This window comes from Chlamydotis macqueenii, chromosome 9 (genome assembly GCF_036417535.1).
Source record: "Chlamydotis macqueenii isolate bChlMac1 chromosome 9, bChlMac1.mat, whole genome shotgun sequence".
Lineage (NCBI taxonomy): Eukaryota > Metazoa > Chordata > Aves > Otidiformes > Otididae > Chlamydotis > Chlamydotis macqueenii.
In genome coordinates, this window is record NC_141564.1 from 17,575,799 (window position 1) to 17,595,683 (window position 19,885).

The following is a 19,885-nucleotide window of genomic DNA, read 5'->3' on the forward strand; positions in this document are numbered from 1 at the left end:
CCCCCCCCCCCGGTCCAGCCCTCGGGGGCGGCCACTGGCACGGCCACAATGCCCCGCTCAGTTCTCTCCTGCCCTCGGACGGCCTCCTCCTCTCGGCCTGAATGCTTCATTTTCACCTTCCCCCGCCCCAGCTCCAAGACAAACAACTGCAAATCCCTCCACGCCACGGCTCCCAGCAGGGCTGATGCACGCAGCCCTCATCCCACCCGTGCCTATTTCGGCTGCCTCCATCCTGCTCCTGGTCACGCTCCTACCCTAAATAGCCTCCCTCTGCCAACACCCCATACATTCCTGCTTTGTAGTCCCTTCCCTCCCACCTTGGCTGGCCGTAGTTGCCGGCCTCCGACGCTCACTCCAAACTGCCCCCAGACCCCAGCTCAGATATGACATGCTGTGCTCTCCCCCAGCGCTCCTTCTCGAGGAGTCACACACCATCCACTGCCGCTTTCCTAAATCAGAAAGGACAGAAACCACAAATTACCATCGTTACACAACCGCTCGTCTCTCTGCGCGGCAACGGTAGACGGCAGTAAGCTGGAAGGGAGGAGGTGTGCTGGCAGGAACTGTGATTTGAGCTCCACGCAGCCCGGGAGCGGCATACAGGAAATCTCTGCCGCTTCTGTTCTCTAAGTTATTTTCACTGTTGCGCTTTGCCTACCTCAGCCGCCTGAGGAGTCTCCAAGGCACGTCTTTTGGATGACACAGGAACATTTATTGCACGGTTGTGGGTTTAAGGAACCCATAGTGGTACATTCTACAAGCCTTACACAGCAGCATCTGCACCATTTCCCCACTGAGTTTCCACTGGACTGTCATACTGGAGGCAGAAACTGTGGCCCCAGCACAATGTTCCGCTGTCTGCAGCTGAACCAGGGGTAAAACAAATCACAGTATTATCCCAGACCAACCTGAAGGTGGGACTATAAAGAAAACCTTTGTGTGACTGCTTTTATATATAGTTAAACACACACTGCAGTTGCAGTAAAAAATAACTAGGCAGCATTCAGGAAAGTTCTTTGGTTGGTGAGGGCATTACAGCCGCCCTGCATCTGCTCAGTATGTTCTTTGGAACCACCTTCAAGAAGTGATTTTGTCTCTGCCCAATCCCCTTCTAGCTAAGAGAAACCTTCTGTCCTGACACCTTTTCTCCTCACATCCTCCTTTTATAAATAAAATTTTCTGCATTTATCCTTCCTTTCTGGTACCTTCTCTCACTCATACCATTTGCCTTTTGAAATAATTGTGCTTTCTCAGACTCTGTTCCCAGCGATGTACTAAGACTGCTTTCTCTCCCTCTGGATTTCACCTAGGGATAATGTGCAGACCACAGCCCCAGCGCCTCAGGATCTGACCCTGTATGACCTCACCACAGGTAGCGGTGATGTCTCCTCAGATGTTCAGACCAGCAACAACTTCAGGGCCTGGCTTTGGACTGACACCGATCTAACTGCACATTAACTCCATTGGGTAGTTTTAAAAGAATCCTACCTGTGTTTTGATTGATGTCCCAAGCAAGTGCAACATTTGCACCCATCAGATAGATGAGATGAGCAGGAACACATCCTCTCTAAGAGTCTCTAAGCTTATGATAATTAATTGGGATTGGCTGCGCTCGCTGCATTGGGGCAGAATAAGCAAAACTGATGCCACTGGAATTCCTGAGGGTACTACAGCAAACCAGTTACCTTCGGCAAATCTCTCTCAAGTTGCACTCCTGTGGTCTTGGGCCACAGCCTTTGCTATATACCAAGAAGGATGTGTTATCTCCATGGTAGGATCTCTTTCGGGTAGGATCTCTCTAAAGAAAGCCTCTGTCCCCATACCCGAGTCTTACTCCACTCCTTGCAGGATGAAGTCTTGTCTAGGATATCACACTATAAAGTCTAAAGCAGAATTCCTGAAAGTTCCCATCATCATCAACCTCTTATAGGATGCTTCAAAGATAAAGATATTTCATTCTCGTTTGCAAATATTGATGTTTCTTCCTTCCACTTCAGTGACAGGGCCCTGGGGCAGGCCTCAGCTTGCTCCCGTGGTTCAGGACAAAAGCCAATAAAAAAAAAAAAAATACTGCTACTCATGTGAGAAGCAATACTTCTGTACTGTCCGTGAGAATTGCCAAATGAAGCAGGTGATTACAGCAGAAAGAACATTTCCCTCTGGCCGTCTGTCTCCTTAATTCCAAACAATGCCGCAGCTAAGGTTTAACAAAATGGCTGAGCTAATCCCCGCTGTCCACAGGTGACTGTTCACCTGCTCCATCACAAGCCCTTGTTTAACACCTTGTTGAGCTATTTCAGCTCACTGAAGCAGCAGGAAAGTATTCACCTTTTTAGGCGAGCCTAACTGGGAAGCAGCAATTTGGTGCAATGAATCCTGAGTGCAGTTTCCTCTCATACCTATGCTAGTGCTGCAGTTGGCATCTACTGAAAAGAGCAGCCTCGCTTCTCCCTTCCAGGTGTGCCTTCCTGTCTCCTTCTTTGTACAGCATTCCTGCTTTTGGAGAGTGAACTTCCTGCAAGTTAGCTTTCTGAACTGGGTCACTGCTGGACCAGGCAAGAGCCAGGGCTGGCATCAGGAAAGTGGAAGGAACTCCCAGCCTGGAAGAAGAAGGAGGACAACATCAGGATGGCTCCCCTTTTGCCCAGACAGCCATTTGCTCAGCCTTAGCTGCAAAATGAAGGCACGCTCTAACCCCAGTGGCACTTGAGAACTAGGTACATTAGCCCTTTTTCTTCAAGGGAAATCCTGAAGTCTGTGGGGTAAACTCAGTTCTGGAGGGCCCAAGACAACCCTGTCCTTGACAGGAGTTGCACATGACAACTGACTGAACTGTTTTAACCACAGCTTTAGGCAGATGCATTTCGTGTTCTTTCCCTCTCCCCTTAAGGTATTCAGCCTTCATCTTCACATTCTACCCAGCTCTACTTTTAGGGAAGAAGCAGAGTATTACCTCCTTGGCCTATCACCCCTGCTCCCTGATGCCTCTCCCCAGTTTATTTTTGCCATCAAGTTTCTGATAAAAAAGAACCTCCCACTTAGCTGGGTGTTCTTTGGAGAGAAGCCTATTACTTCTCCCTTTCCTAACCACAACATACAGTCACACTCCTTGAATTGAGTAACACCGAGCAAAATGGTTGCCAGTCCCTGACACAGAGTAAGACTGCGTCCAGGCCTGTGAGCAGGGTAAGATCTCTGCTAGTTAATTCTTGCTTAGGACAAGACTCACTAAAGAACAACTACAAGAAATTATGCTTTATGTGCTATCTTCAAGCTACAGGCTAAGCTCTGTTAATGCCATGATTTGCCTGTGCTACTGGTAGGTAGAAATACTTGTTGCTGTGGCTTTGCAGTCACATCACATTAGAAACAGTAATGCTTGCAGCTAAAGAAAGGGGGAAAATCTGAGCCTAAGAAGGATCTTTATTCCATCTGACCTCCCCCCTTGCTACTTGGCTTGAATACTTGCACTATAAATTATTACTCCCTGTACTACTCAACACAAACATACATATATTGTCAGCCACCCCCATGCCGGAGGGCAGAAAAATTACCCACTAAACTTTTAAAGAAACACTTCCACTCTGAAAGAAGAAAGATCAGGCCGTGCTGCATAGACAAGGGGAGAAAAAACAAAACAAAAACAAACTACACAAACCAGCCTGCAAAATCTGTCCCCCAGGGCTCACAAAGGTGAGAAGTGGTTTATGTGCCCAAAACAAACCACTTAAGCCAATAAAATTTACAAAACCCAAAATAGTTTTATTTACTTTTCAGATTTCTGCCTCAATGAGACATTTTGCAAACATGCTAAGGCTACAAAATGTCCAAGTTGACAAAGACATGCAACGCTGACCATTCAATAAGTCACAGCTATTACAGGAGCGACCATGCCCACCCGGGCCACAGGTCCCGTAAAACGGATGGTGTACAGTGATCATGGCAACGTACTACGCAGGACCTAGTAACCTGAGGTAGGTCTCTTTACAGTAAGAAAACGATGTCCTACACCAGTGTTACATCCTGATCAACAGGAACCTCTTTAAATTTCCAGAAGACGTGGGGTGGGGGACTTGTTTCCTTAACAAGTGTGCAATAAAGAAACAGGAAATATTGATGTTGTTTAACCTTAGTATAAGTGAGCAGAACAAAGAGTTAGTGTTACCCATGCCAATGAAAGCCAACCTAAACCTCTGAGGAGTGTTAGCAGCTTCAAGATAAAGGAGTCAGTCAGCTGAAGCAACTCTGAAAAGGCTTTCCTGCTAGCATACAGGGTATGATTTGAACCTTACAATTAATTTGTTACAGATCATTCCACAAACAGTTAGATTTTGGTTGTGTTAGATGAGCGAAGCAGGAAGAGCTTGGGCTTGCTTGCATTAAAATAAACCGTGGTGATACAGTAAGAAATACTGTATCAGAACACTGAGACCTAGAAGTGGTTCTCCACTCGAGAGATCACTAAAAATTCTGCTTTGGGAAAGCATCATGGGAAGCAGCAGCCACTGCCGTGGTGAACATTAGCGATGCTCCAAATAGCTTTGATAAATTACAATGCAGTAGTTACACCACAGAGCTCTTCTCCCCTGCACTAGACAACAAAGATGTGACAATAAAGGACACTATTGCAAAGCTTCACTTCCACTCAGACACGCAGAAAATCCAGCACTAGGAAAAGACCAACTGTAAAAGACAAAATGGTGTCTGATACAGTCCGATAACAAAGCCAGATCTCTGGTACCGTAAACTGTACAAAAATGATAGAAAAGAATATGCACTGTTATTAATACAGTGCTTATTTTAATATAAAATAAACAGCTTACATTTCCACTGTAAATATAGGCTATATACAGAATTATGTATAGATATAGCTACATGTATAAAGCTTCATTATAGGCCTCTGATACATTTATAACGATGGCTCCCTGAGCCATTTGTAGAGTGCATTCAATAACAAAAAATTAGTAATATGGTTATGGAATAAATACAATAATAAAAACATGAAGAATTCTTCTGACACCATTTAAAAAATTCTCTAGCTTGACACATTGTGCTAAAAACTAAAAGATGAAAAGGCAATAATCTGCTTGAAGGAGGAGGAAGAGCCAGCCTGCCATAGGCAGGGAGTGTAGCTCTCCAAAATTAAAGTGACTTTGCCCTGAATTTTAGCCCTTGACAGCAACCTTGTTCTCCGCAGCAGCAAACATAGCATAGAAGCGTGAATTCTCATTGGCCAGAAGGGCAGACGGCGTGTCGAATTCCACTACCTAAAAGCAAACAAAGCAGGTAAAGTATGTCAGTAAAATCCAGCAGAAAATTAATTCCCACCCCTTGGAGTTGTGAAATGGTAGTAAAGAAGCCAAAACACGGCATTCATCTTTAGATGAGACAACAGGTGGTGAAAGTATGCACATTTATGCATACCCACTGTAACCTGGGATGCTCCAAACTAACTCAAATGCTGGAACTACCCAGAAGGAAGCAAACTCTGGCGGCTCTGGCAAATAGAGGCAGATGGTATGGGTTTTTGCCTTCTCTACCATTAAGAAGTGCCTTGCCAAAAGTTCTTACGTTTGATTTAACTGTTTATGGCTCCCACATGAAAGCCTGAAAAGTGGGTGAAGTATCTCTTATATGCCCATTTAACTGCACAGGGCTTCATGAAAGTAATGGGACATGGCCACTGAGCCCCATCAGAGATGCTTACCTTGTTACCCACCTCAGAATTAACCTACATAGGGGGTTTTAAAAGAGAGATTGTTACTCTATGGCACTTTCTTGGAGTGTAAAAGAAATCTTGCCCTCTTTGATCTTGTCACTGTCAGCCAATAACTGATTCTACTGGATTCTGTTACTACCAAGGATATGAATTAACACAGAAGATTTTCTGCCCTGCAATGCTAGCTGTTCCTTCAGTTCAGCCTGCGCATATGGCACCACTAGACTGCAACAGGAACTGCAGCCGCAGAAGTCTTTCTGCTTACCTGTCCTTGTGTTAGCACCATGATCCGATCAGAGCCCAGTACCGTATGCAGGCGATGAGCAATCGTTAACATCGTGCAGTCTGCAAATGCCTCTCTGATAGTCTCCTGAATTAGTAAATCTGTCTCTGTGTCCATAGCAGCTGTTGCTTCATCCAGTATCAAAATCTGAAAGCAGCACATAATTCTGGCTGTTACCCATGGTAACACTTTCCCTTCTTGAACATAAAAGTATGTAGAGCAGGCAGAATTACCATAACCAAGAGCTGTCACAATTGCCAATCCTTACGGATCTGTAGTCACAAAGGTAAGTTTTACAAGCACCCTTTCAGTTTTCTTTATGTAATTGCCATCAACAAAGTTACCCTATGGATCACACTTGCATTTTATGGTCACATCCTAGAGCCATAAGATGTTTGTGTTCTGACCTGGGTCTCAAGTTTCCACTACTTTGTTTTACATTCAGCAGCTAAATCTCAAATATATATTTTACTGGTATGACACATGCGTGGTGGTGACATTCCTTCTGGAATAAGTCAACGCTGACTAGGCTGACTAGCTTATGCTGGAAAGAATTACCATTCCTCTCAGACTCAGACATAAACTGATTTGGAGTGGTGTCTTATCAAAGCCAAACTAGACTTGGTTTGTGCAGGAACCACAGAGAGCAGTAATTTCTGCTGAGTTGTCTGGCTTTAAAACAGATACAGAGTGAACCTTAAAATATTATGGTGTGCAATGTCTAAGAAAAAAGAATGTTAAAATCAGAATCTTGGTCAATTTAAATCCAAAAGTAATTTCTCACTGTCATCATTATTTATCTTCCATTCCTGCAAAACCTTTAACCTCACTGGCATAGCATGGTCCCAAATTCCACTTAGAGACTATATTTTAGTGGAGCACCATGTAGAAGGAAAATACTTGTCTGACATTCACAAAAAAGGTGGAAGGAGGAAAGAATTTGATGCCTACTAGTAACAGGACACACTGAATAAATGATTAGGCCAGTCTGACATCCTACTATTAACACCAACAAAAAATACCTTTCTGATGGCAGGACATTACAGAAGCGAGCAGCTGGCTACAGATGCCTTCCTAGTTGTTCTAACCCTACACCCTTCTGGGTTGCAATAATTGTTGGTGTGATTCCTCTGACAGATAGAATGAATCTGGCACCAAAAAAAAAAAAGAGGTTTGTTCAATCCTATCAGTTTGATATCTCCAGTTATTTCTCTCATCACTATGCTCACCTTGCAGCGACGCAGCAGAGCTCTAGCTATGCACAGTAACTGTCTCTCTCCAACTGAAAAGTTTTCCCCATTTTCCATCACTTCTGAATCAAGTTTCATAGGCAGCTGGGCAACCTGTGTGGGAAAGAAGAGGCAAAAATCTTAGCGAATTGTAGACTTTTTTTTACCTCCATGTCATGAAACAAACAGTTGCTCCTCCTGCAAATCTGATTTTGAACATGTTCAAAAATATCCATCACACTTTGCTGTCCATCTGTCCCTGTCTCTGCTGGGGAAATCAGTAACAAGCAACTAATGCTAGAACAGCAATACATCATCAGACCCGCTCAGTCCACTTGAAATGCCTGTGACTCAGTGACAGCTCCTGAGAACACCACTAGGACTAAGCTAAACGAGCTCCATCATCTCAGTAGGCAACCTTGGAATGACTTAAGTACAAAGTATTTAATTTCTAGAAAAAAAGTGTGCCATGTACAAAAACCATATCAATGAGAATACAAATCTCCTGACAATCTTTCTCACCAAGAGAAAAGAGTGAACCTAGTACGTGCAGGAATTATTGCAGCCTACGTATCACAGCCATACATGACACTTGACTTGTAAGAAAAGAAGAACTGGAAAATGACAGTGAGACTTGCTGCAGAGGGCCTCACAAAGGGCAGGTTTTAAGTTTGGTATAAGTGTGCCTGTGTGACATTTACACTCACAAATGTAAATGCAGAATGAACTCCTAATGCACAAAAAGAAAAATACCACCTGAAATACTGTAACACCCTAGGAGACCATATGATGAAGCAGCACTCTGCTATGCTGTATACTAAAAAAGTACACACCCGAAATATGGTACGTTCTCCAAAAAAAAAAAAAATTCAGTCTGATAAAATAAAGTGGGGGGAAGGGGCGGGGGGGGGAAAGGGGGTCAGTCAAACAAAGCATAGACAACAAGGGGAAAAAAATTGCAAAGAAAAGGCTTTATCTAAAGGACTCTGAAGTCACTACTAACAGAACATGTTGGTTTGGAAGCCAAAACACACACACGTATCTAATAGGGCACATAGTACTTACACACTCCTTCATGTGGGTCCTTTCCAAAGCATCCCAGATTTGTTCCTCACTGTACTGATTGAAAGGATCCAAATTTGATCTGGAGTCGGAAACAGAAAACAGAACCAGAATTGTTATTCAGCAATGAATGGCAAAACAGCAGTGCACTAATTCATCCAGACGGATTATTCCCATCTAGCATTCAACTGACAGAATTTCCTTGCCAAGGAAACCAGATGCTCCCAGCACACTAGGGTGAAAGTAGCCAAAGAACAACAGAGTAGAGATAGAAGATAAAGATACAAAAACTTCAATCAAATCTAAAGGGAAATCAAGACTTCCATAGAAGATAATCACATCCAGTTCTGCACTGGGCCAGCTAAAATAATGTAGCGATGCTTTTTTAGTTTCAAAAACAGGGAACAGAAGCTAGGGTGCCTGAGAACTAACACCTCACCAGGCACCTATTTGAGTTCAAGTATAAGCTGGTAGCCCACTTAGTCATTTTTGCCACCTTATGGTCTCACTGACCTCACAGTGCCACTGAATAGCACAGGTTCCTGAGGAATTATTGAGAGTTTGCTGCGAAGGTCTGCCAAACCAATGTCATTTATTTTCACTCCATCAATTTTAATGCAGCCTCCAGACAGTTCAACAAGACGAAAGAGTGCCATTCCAAGGGAAGACTTCCCTAAAAATGAGACAGGAAAAACAATAATAGTGTTTCTACAGAGTGATAGTGGGTTTGAGATAAAGAAAGCACTTTAAAAGCTGTCCATGTGTAAGAAAAGTGTTTTAAAATACCATAAAGTCCTGGCAAACAATGCTGGTAAATGCTGAGGTTCAGCATTTAAACTTCTAATCTCCTCTCACAGAAGCCACCCCTGCAGTGCCACCCCACCCCCACTACCAAAACTTTGCCATGTAAATCAAATAAATCCAGCAGTATTAATTGCTTATTTAGAAACTACATTCTGGAGTTGATTTAAGTAATCTCACAAACAGGGTTTGATTCTTCGCATTACAGACTTCTGAGACAGCTTAGAACCAAATCTGGCTGCAGCATCAGTACAAAATAAACTTTCAAGAATGTCAAATAAGCTGTAATGAACATGTTGTAGGTAGCAACAGGTACCTGTGCTGATAAGTGGCTTGGGGTGTTAAACATTATGAGCATACTGGCTCAGGCACAGTAGGATATCCCTCTACTTTAAATGGAAACTTGTTTTCATTATTTTTTACATGGATCCTGCTTACATATGCACATGAACAGAATCCCCCACTGACAGACTGCTGAACCACTCCTGTGCAATTAACAATTTATTCAAACACAGAGAAGACAGAGGAGAACCAATATGACTGCCCCACTCTATTCCATTCCCATTCTGTACATTTAGTAATGTAACTCTGCTTAGTGTTTTTCCTTACCTGAGCCTGTCCTTCCGACAATGCCGATCTTTTCCTTTGGTTTGATGGTAAAGGACACTTTTTTAAGAACTAGAGGGAGGTTCTCTCGGTACCGCATCTCTGCATTTTCAAAAATAACTTCACCTTCCTGTGGCCAGTCCAGAGGAGGAGTTTTATTCTTAATTCGAGCAGGAGCTTCCAGGGAAAGTGTCTTTAAAAAAACAAAACAAAACAGAAGTTCAGTTTCCAGTAAACAAAACACCAGAAAGTAATCTTATCAGCTGCAGCCTTCAGCAGGAGTCCCTCCCTACAGACTCGGCCCATGTCAGTTAATGGCAGTTTTATGATGAGCTGTGTGCCTAGACGTGGGCCCAGTGGTTCAGAAGTTTGCTGCGTTGCACTGACCACACTGTTATTCCCCTCCTGTTGCCTCAATGATGTCATTAGTCCTTCTATACAAAGATGTTTTTCATCAATGGACTTCAAAATGTATTTTAAGCCTACTACGTATGAGTACAATTCTACTGAGTTTTGTGGCACTCCAGAGACTGGGTGCTTCTGGATGTAAGATCTGCTGTACTTCTGTGTCTCATTTGCTAAACCATGCTGGAGTCACCTCTGTTGGATGCCCAAGTAACTCACTGCACAAATGCTACCCTCTTTCTTCTCTTCCTCATTCTCTCCTGTTCTCTCCACTGACTCAGTCGGCCCCTTCCAGCTTGCTTCACTTTTGCTATTTCACTCTGCCCCTTGATAGGTCCCTCATTAAGCAGTTCACAGGTTAAACAGAAAAGTCATATTCCTCATGTGTAGCCTAGAACATTTCTCATGCTTGCAATGAGAGCAATTCTGTGACTTTTCAAGCATATAGAATTATACAGGATAGCTGTGCAAAAGAAGTAGACTTATTAGGATAAAACAGAATTACATGTAGATCAACTAAGAGTTATCTGTGGTTAAATGAAGGAGTTCCATTATGTTTGGAATGAAGGATGCCAGAATACCATCCTTTCACTGTAAAATATTGTATTGAATTCCCAGTTATCCGTTTCACACACTTCACTCTTTAGTGAGAGCATCAGCAAACTTTCAATATCCTTATGCAGCTTCAGTAATGCCAGGCAAGTGATGCCTGTAAGCTTAGTTACCCACCAGCTCTTGTGCTATTCGCCCTGCCAATGCTTGTCTACATACTTCATTAAACACTCTGCACTATTACAGCACATGCATTAATGTGTTTACAAGACCAGAAACATACATTCTGAACTAAGGCAGACTATATCTGACTTCCTCTTCAGCAGCAACATAACAAGCAACAAGGAATTTTACAGGAGGCAGTTAAATGTATTATTGTCCTACCTTGATATAGTGATCAATTCTCTCCACTGAGGTGAATCGAGCTTCTGTTTCTGAAGCAAGTCTGACTGTAAACTGGAATAACCCTGTTAACTGGAGCAAAGGGAGAAAACAAAGAAAAATTTAGAGAGTTGTGATTTCTTATTGAATTAAGAGATGAACCAAATAGATATTTGATAAAAGTACTCTTGGCATTGGGCACCATATAGCTAAGATGCTCAAAACAAGTTAATTTTAGTTAAGAGTTAATTTGAAAATAACCATAATTTATTAGTCTCTTGGAAAGCCAGCAGTTTAGAAAGGTTTCCCACCTTTAGCTAAGTTTTGTAATTTCCCCTTACTACCACCAGGAGGCAGAAAAGGCCAAACAATAGCTCTAACAGCAAGTATTCTGCACCTTGAAATCTCTCCCACCCGCACAGCTGCAACACTGGACGCTGTTGCTCTGAAAGCATACTGCAGTCAATAAATTAAGACATCAGTTTGGCAGATGTCTGATGTACCATCAATCCAATTTCTGGAAATATCCAGGAAAATTGCAATATGCAGCATACAAAGAGCCTCAAATGGTTTCTTCATCATTTAAAAAGACGCAGCTCCCCCAAACAACAGCCTTAAGCATCTAGCTCCTCATAACTTGTCATTTCACCGCTGGCAAAAGGTCCTGACTCTGAATTGCTTTCCCCTCCATTACCAAAAGGGGTAACAGTACTTCTTCCGCTCTCATGCATTAAGGAAAGTTTGTAATGGTGTGTTATTTTTGCTTATTAGCAGTAACTACATTAAATGAGAGATTAAATATTACAGTATTGTGGAGATACTCACCTGCACAGCATATGAGATAGCCAGCCCAGCATAAGCAGGAGGAATCTGGCCATGCATTAAGACAATCATAAGGCCAGTGGTTGTGATAAGAGCAATGCTGATAACATCCAGCCGTACAGCTAGCCAGCGCATTGCACAGCTGAACAGGTAAAACGGTGCCTGATTGTCATCTAGGAGCTCCTGATACCTGAAACAAATACAGGAAAGGTTAGCAGACCTCCATGAACCTGATGTTCTACACATAGCAGAGCTACTCAAATCCCTGTTCCAGCATCAGAATTCACGGTGGAAAGACTAGTCCATCAAAGTCTCAAACTCAGCTATGAAAGCAGGGTTTACAAACTTTCCTGAATGTCAGATATCTACTTAGCTCAAACTCTCAGAAGTCAAATTACCAAGTTTCTGTGTACAACAATGAAAAAAGTTACAGTAAAATTTAACAGGATTGGTGATACTAATTAAAACATATCAATAGCCATTTAATTTGCAATGCTGACCTGCTGACCCTGCAGAACTGAGAAAGTATATTTAAGGGGAGACACTCGAGAGATTTTTCACAAAGTCAGTAACTAGATATTCTGATCATGCAACTCAGTTTTACACAGAGTGTGGAGTACCTTACTGCTTTAGCACCAGCAATGCTAAGGGACTGCTATTTGCACCTCTGGACCCTTTTATCTAAGCTGGTGTAGCAATGTCTTTCCAGAGCTGCTGTGACAATTTTCCCTGTGTTCCCACACTGTTGGTTTCATGACCTTGCACGTGCAAAACCCTGATATTGTTATGGCAGGTTTTCATGGGAAGCAAATACCACCCACGTGAAAAATGTCCTGCTTTCTCTCACTAACGTCTGTCTTGCAGCTTTTAGTTTATACTGGAGAAAACCAAGCATACTGTACAACAAGGTGGATAACAGTCACTTAAACACTTGATAAATGCCATCCAATTGCACATGTGCAGAGAGACTAACAGTTCATCAATATGCACACTGAGCTTTTGTCAGCATGCTCTAAGCAATGCTAATACCATCCTAACGAGACACAACCAACAGAAAGTGTGAACAGGACCTGAAAAGTATATACTACCAGGGGAAAAAATTGTGGCCAAAAAGTTGCCCTAAAGAGTTATCATTGCCACCTGCTGCACTGCAGAGAACCCCAGAGGAGGACATTCACCTGGGACCCCATCATTGTTCTTCCCAGCTGGCTGCTGGGGACTTTTCCCTTTCCCTTCTTGTTGTTCTCCCTCATTTTCTCCCCTGAAAAGTAATTTTCTCTCTTAGAGCCAATGTACGTCATCAACTACAAACCTCATTAATAAATCTTTCTGAGTGTAAGCCTGTCCCACCCTGCTTTGTACTCCACCCTCTCAGACGGATATCTAGACTGACCTGTGCAGAAATTCCTGTCCTTTGTGGTAGGCATGGATTGTGGAGAGACCCTGTATACTAGATGTAATGTGAGACAGGAACGGAGACTGTGTGATGTTGTCCAGACGCTTGAGCTCTCGAATAAAGACTCTGGAAACAAAGAACAACTTTTAAGTGATACATACAACCACCACATGCCAACCACTACACTGATGGAAAATACTTGAAGAACCCTATGTCCTTAATAACAGGCCAAAGTACCTCTACTTTTAGTCAAGCAGCTGATGCACTTACCTAGACACAACATGAAGAACTGTGAATAGGACAATGAGGGGCCCCACTGCCACCAGGAACCAGGGGAAAACCCCAGAAATCACCCCCACACAGAAGAACACAAGGATGACATTCTGGATGAACATTTCTGCTTGAAATGGCAAACGAACATCAACTGGAAAAGATGGAGGGAAAAGAGGAAGACCTTGAGTACAGAAAGCTAAAATAACCTATATAAAGCAATTCAATCCAGCTGTACATCATCATTGACAAGGACAGTGATTTTTCATGGCTTATTCAAATTAAAAACATACATTTTCATCAGGGGTACTTTTATCTTCTTTCTAATTATTCCCATTTGCGAAATAGCCCTGACGCAGCTCTGACCTAATTGCCACCTTTGCTGCACACCAGCTTCACCCTGAAACTCCAGGTTTCCCCTGCATTAACTGCTAAGAGTCCATGTGCAGTCCGTAGGTACAAAAGCACATTTTTATCTTTATAAGTGAATAGATAGACTGGAGATATCAGCTGCCTTCTAGAACCATAACCAGGTATATCCTAAATCCTGTTTTGCCTATTACAAGTACACATTGTGCAATAGATACAGGGTACCATCACCCCAACGGCAAGACTGGAGAGTATTCAGAAGCTAACTTGGAGGTTTGAATGTGGGATTTAGAGCACTTGCAGCACAGAGATACCTTCATCCATGTCTTTGGAAAACCTGTTGAGAATCCGCCCAGTGGGTGTAGTGTCAAAGAACTTCATAGGGCTACGCAGAATCCGTCGGAACAGCTCATCATGAAGCCTTGAGGATGCTCTGAGAGTCCCCTGACAATACAGAAAACATTGCAGTGTTACAAAAAGATGTTTGCCTTCCGGTTATTGCCCCTCCCCAGGGAACAAAGCATTCTGCTCATTTTCTCTCTCCAACCATAAGGGTTTTTTTTTCTTACATTCTATGCTTCCAACCAGTGAAGGAAGCGATTAATTTGGACAGAAGTCTAACGGAAAGCATGGTGCGGCACCACAAGATGACTGATAGAAACCTCACAATCCGTGATCTGACTTCCTCTCATTCAAAATATCCCTCGAGAGGTGACCAAAAGAATCACAATGACAGCAATATGCAGAAGCAGTGGGGGAAGGGATAAGAAAAACAACAGCATGGGTACATACCTTTACAAAGACAACGCCACGAACAGCTTTCAGAATCAACATAACTGCCATAGACAGTGCGTAGATGCCAGCATAGTAATGCATGTGAGGGTTATCTTTCATGCTGTTGCTTATGACAGTATCATTTCCCAAAGTCACAGTGGTGTTCTGCAGAAAATTCAAGGTTTCAGTGAATAGTTAATTAAGACAAGGATTGATCATGTACACATTACACATGGTAGAATTTAACTGTCCTCTCCCACCATATTTTATATTTCTTCTTAAAATAAGATACTTCATAATGTTTGAATACTTCAGAAGGTTCTCCCTAGCAGAAATACTTGATCTGCAGATTTGTAGCCCTTGGCCTTTTTCCTACAGTATCTTTGAAAATAATACCACAGTACCTACTTCATTTGATTCCTAATCTCTCATTTCATGCTTATCATTTCTTGTGTTCTTCTGAACAACGCCAGATACTTGCAACACCACCACTCCTATTACACAGCAACATTCACCTTGGATAGGTTGTACATCGCCTTCTTATCAAATACAGTTGCCATTTTCTGCCACTATGCAGTAAATTCTTTACTGTCACGCTATCGTACATTCTCATTCTTTTTTTTTTTTTAATCTTTAACTACTTTTAAGGACCTCGTTGCTTATTTTAATACTGGTGGCCATCTGCACATCAGTATTTCTTCTCTGATGTTAGTAGTTTGCTCGCCTCACCCTCCTCCACCTCAAAAAAAAATTAATAAAATCTTGCACTTATATTTGAATCTTTAAACACAACAAGACTTGCAATGAAAGTCCCTAGAGTGAGAAAAAAATCCCAAACCATCCCAGGTCATCACAGTCTTCAAAGCAACTCCCAAAAGTCATTTGACTTAAAGCCATATACTTTAACAAAATTACACTGTTAGACATAAGGTTACATTGAAACAAAAAACACCACTAAAATTAGTAATTCCTCCTGTATTTTGTTGGCATCTTTCACATTTTAAATTTCCTTTTCTTAGACTAACCATGACAATGAACAGGAGGCCAGTACAAAAATCACATGAGCTATTTATTTTTCTTATTAGTGGAGCTCTCATTCTTGGAGATGCTGATCTCTAGTGAAATCACCTCCTGGGGAGCCTTACAACTCGCTTAAATTAGGAGGCATCATTTGGTCTCATAGGACTGCTTGGGACTAGTCTAGGAGAGCAATCCTCCTCTGCCTGTTAGACACAAGAGAGTAGAAAAGCTATTTCTCTTACTCCACTGCCTTGCTTGATCCAAAAACTCAGCCACCAGTTGCTAAAAGCTGTACTGCCCACGTTCAGCACAAACAGTGCCATGATGATGAGGAATGCAAAGGGGCCTCCAGCTGCCTGAATGTAGATACCATAAACAGACCAGGGCACAGAGCCTTTGCCTTTCTCTTCCAACTGGACCAACTGGCCTGTGAAACAAGAAAGGAAGGGAGAGTGAGGAAAAGAAAGCTGTTCCATGAAACTTCTGTAAGTGTGTGAACATACACGAAACTACAGTCAATTTCTGAACTGTACAGAGTAGTTTTAGAAACACAGACATTATTTTATATGGAGAACTTAATGGTTTGAACAATTTTTTAAGAAGTCTCATTTCCTCTGCAGAATTATTCACGTTATGGTATGTCTGAAAAAGTGTGATCAGCACAGACTTAAATAGTAGGCTGGTATCAGTCTCGCTACTGCTTTTTAAACCCTGCTGAAGTTCAAAGTTAACATTAAACAAAGAACCGCAAAACAGAGGTCAGATCTTCCAATTCTTCATACATAAGTGCCATGTCCTGCCTAGGACTCTGCGAGTACCAAGCTCTACATATTGCCCTCTTAGAATAGGAGGTGGTGTGGGGGACAGGGTACCACAAGCTCCTTTCTGCCGATGGCATCTGACCAGTGGTAGCCTGATTGAACTTAAAAACATTGTGCAGGCACCTGTATTTAATTAATGAATTCATGTTCTTTGCCCACTGCCTGTGTCCTATCAACCACGCTGAGTGACCAGGACTTGAGACAGCTTTCAAAACCCGAGAGGTACAGTCATAATACACTTTGAAAGCAAATGCTTTGAGCTTATTGGTGTATGAAACAATTACAGCCAGAAATCTGATTACATAGTTACCCTCTTCCTTCTTTACAACTTTCTCCTTCTTCACAGACCCTGTTTTGGTACTTTTATCCTGGGGTCTTTTCAGTGAACTGTTTGTGTTCTTCTTTACATTAATCTGCAGGAAAATAATGACACCAAACATACCACAGTAATTTGCTTTGACATTTTCATATCTGAACCCAAACTTTTATAAGCTGCCTCCTAAGGACAAAGGCTTTCAATAGCTTAGCATTCATATCAAGGAGAATATTAAACTTCGCTGTTATTATGCATGATTGTCAGCTCTGGTGAATTAAATTCTCCTCCTCTATTAACATGAGCTGCTACCAATCTGTACTGGCAGCATACAAGGTTAATTTCTAGAATCAGCAACACTATGTGTGTAAACACTAGAGGAATGACACCCCTACTACTGAGAGAAAAATACAATCCCCCTGGCCCTTGTAAAAATAACTCGCAATTTTATTAAAAGGCTTTTTTCCCCAAACACCCTAGTACTTCTCTCAGGAAAGCTCTCAATAAATGTTTCTAAGGACAAAGTCAGGTTAACTTGGTCTTCCCGAAATCAAATGTCCAAACACTGAACTGCACACAATTATTGCTTTAAATCCAGCCATCTTCCCACAAATGGAACATTAATTGAAATCCCCTAGACAGCATCTTCAGGGCCCTCTCCCACACTTTACATGAGAAGAGACATCTCACACACATGAAACCACACAGAATCTAACTTTACCATCCATTTCATCTTAGCCCATTGGGAATGCAAATTAATGCTCCTTCCACGAGCTAGTGTTTACAGAGAGACAGTGAAGGTCAGCCAAGCATGCAAATTAGAGAATCTCATGTTAACTGTCATTACATTAATCTTAAAATGGCAGAACTATAATCTTGATGTCTCAGAAAGGATATCAGAGTAATGTATTATATTATTTTGCTTCTTTCACTAACATCTCCCAGGAGAAAACTTCACCAAGCATCTTCTATATCTGCATATTCATCACAAGAAACTTTTTTTTTTAAAGTCTGCAACTTGTGAATAAGGAGCCTCTCATCTCTTAACAAACAAACAGCTGATGTGCTTTTAATTCTCTTCTTACTAAGAGAAAACGCAAACGACGCTTCGAGAAGTAAATCATCATCACATATAAAGCAGCAAAGTTGCTTACTCCAAAGAATAAATTCAGGAAACAAACAGGAGAAAGGTGGGAAAAATTAAATTGCTGAAAATTTAAATGCATTATTCTTGTTAATTTCTGGATTCACATTTTTTCCACCAAATAAAATCCTGGCACGCAAATCGAAGTTTGCATTTACAGTCATTGTTTCATAAAAGAAGCAGTGTCAAGTCATTTTTTTTTTTCTCAAAACCCCCCAAACCAAAGCATTTTCCATTATATTTCCAAAAAATTGTCACATCTAATTTTTGTCAAGTTGCGTCATTCTTCCTATGTCTCAGTCATACCCTATTTGAAAAAGAAGTACAAACCAGTAAGAATTTTTTGCAGACAAAGGGTAGTCCAGGTCTGTGCTAATTTGGAGGTAAATTAAGAAGTGAGGTGTACAATAAAAGAGACAACAAGCTTCCTGCTCTGAGCATCACCAGAGGAGGCCATGCATTATTTTCATATTCAACTCATGAGCTCATTGGTAGAGTCCTCTCTACTACGCATTCTCTAAATATGAACTGTGACTGCAAACTTGAAGTGCTAACGAAGCAAAGATTATTCTACAGGAAATCTATTGGTCAGATCAACACATTAATATGTGAAGCCATTTTCCAGTCTTCCAACTATGTCATTTGGTTCATCTCATCAGAAAAGTCATCATTCAGAGCACTTTAAAATAAATGAACAAGTACCTCGATGTGTGGTGTTTCTCCCAGTTGCAGGTTATTAAAAATAGTTGCATAGTCCCCATTTAAATTCATCAGTTCCTCATGACTTCCTCGCTCAGTAATGCAGCCTTCTTTCATGAAGATAACTTCATCACAGTCAACAAGATACTGGAGAAAACAGCAGTGAGAACAAGTCTTTATCATTACATCCAATAATCAGACACACTGCCAAACAATCCTTTTCAGTAATTTACAGACACTTGCACACAATACACCTCCTCCAAGGTAACAGATGTCTGATTTTTAAAGGTCTTGCATTGACTAGGGCACCATGATCACTCTCACTGTACACAAATAAAAAGATTTTACGTTCTATCAAAACCAATCTGTTATGGAAGACACAATTCAGGATACTTAAACACTGCAAATACTGATATATCAAGTATTAACAGATCTATGCATGGAAGATAGCAAAAGAGTCTCAGAATACATCCATTCTGATTTACTGACACAAAATCTAAGTTTTTCTAATGTGATAAACTACCTTTATAGCAAGTTAGCAAAAGTTGTTTTGAACAAGGTATTTATTTCTCCAGTACATTTTTTTTAGTCAACTGTTACCAGTCCAGATCAGACACCAAGCAGCACTGGTATCAAATAAGGAATTAGACTGTGTGCTCAGCACATTATTTGCAAACCTGGTTGTAAATGTAAACCATGCATCCTACAGACAGACAGGTTGTGCTGTAACAGGTCATGGCATAGAAATTTCCAGTATGAAGGCAACTGACTAAATAGTATTCCAAGAAAGTCCAGGAAAGAAAGTATGAGAGATGCAGTACCTGAAGCTGATGAGTGACAAAAAGGACAGTCTTTGACTTCAGGTGCTTCCTTATCGCACTGTTAAAAATGTGATTTCCAACATGAGCGTCTAAGGCACTAAGGGGATCATCAAGGATGTAAATGCTCCTGTCACTGTACAGGGCTCGAGCCAGACTGATTCTCTGACGTTGTCCTCCACTCAGGTTAGCCCCTCGTTCACCAATCTGTACAGACACACACCTATTACTTTATTTCTACAGCATTAAGCAACACAGATATTCAGAGCTCAAGAGGTGACCAGAACGAAGCAGATCATATTTTATTTATATATATGTATACACACACACACACACATCCTCTCCATACTATTACATATTGTTTTAATATATATATTCTAGTTTACGTGTCCACTTTATGA

At 41.6% G+C, this 19,885-nt stretch overlaps 1 protein-coding gene across 16 annotated transcripts in view; it reads right to left on the reverse strand.

Annotated features, from left to right (window-relative positions):
- Nucleotides 1–14: 14 nt before the first annotated feature.
- ABCC5 (ATP binding cassette subfamily C member 5) overlaps nucleotides 15–19,885 on the reverse strand; it is a 48,839-nt gene continuing 28,968 nt past the window's right edge. For 13 of the 16 annotated variants that reach the window (XM_086755104.1, XM_086755103.1, XM_086755111.1 and 10 more), the window contains 17 exons: nucleotides 19,488–19,691; nucleotides 18,670–18,813; nucleotides 16,821–16,923; nucleotides 15,932–16,116; nucleotides 14,688–14,834; nucleotides 14,210–14,339; nucleotides 13,527–13,680; nucleotides 13,254–13,382; nucleotides 11,864–12,050; nucleotides 11,042–11,131; nucleotides 9,704–9,893; nucleotides 8,807–8,966; nucleotides 8,297–8,375; nucleotides 7,232–7,345; nucleotides 5,985–6,149; nucleotides 5,184–5,267; nucleotides 15–2,600 (listed from right to left, as the gene is read on the reverse strand). In XM_086755104.1, the coding sequence (XP_086611230.1) occupies nucleotides 2,541–2,600; nucleotides 5,184–5,267; nucleotides 5,985–6,149; nucleotides 7,232–7,345; nucleotides 8,297–8,375; nucleotides 8,807–8,966; nucleotides 9,704–9,893; nucleotides 11,042–11,131; nucleotides 11,864–12,050; nucleotides 13,254–13,382; nucleotides 13,527–13,680; nucleotides 14,210–14,339; nucleotides 14,688–14,834; nucleotides 15,932–16,116; nucleotides 16,821–16,923; nucleotides 18,670–18,813; nucleotides 19,488–19,691 (2,325 nt within the window). In that variant the 3' untranslated portion in view covers nucleotides 15–2,540. Of the gene's footprint in view, nucleotides 2,601–4,435; nucleotides 5,268–5,984; nucleotides 6,150–7,024; nucleotides 7,151–7,231; nucleotides 7,346–8,296; nucleotides 8,376–8,806; nucleotides 8,967–9,703; nucleotides 9,894–11,041; nucleotides 11,132–11,863; nucleotides 12,051–13,253; nucleotides 13,383–13,526; nucleotides 13,681–14,209; nucleotides 14,340–14,687; nucleotides 14,835–15,931; nucleotides 16,117–16,820; nucleotides 16,924–18,669; nucleotides 18,814–19,487; nucleotides 19,692–19,885 lie in introns of those variants that run through there. The other 3 variants (XM_086755106.1, XM_086755105.1, XM_086755113.1) reach the window with 2 other exon arrangements.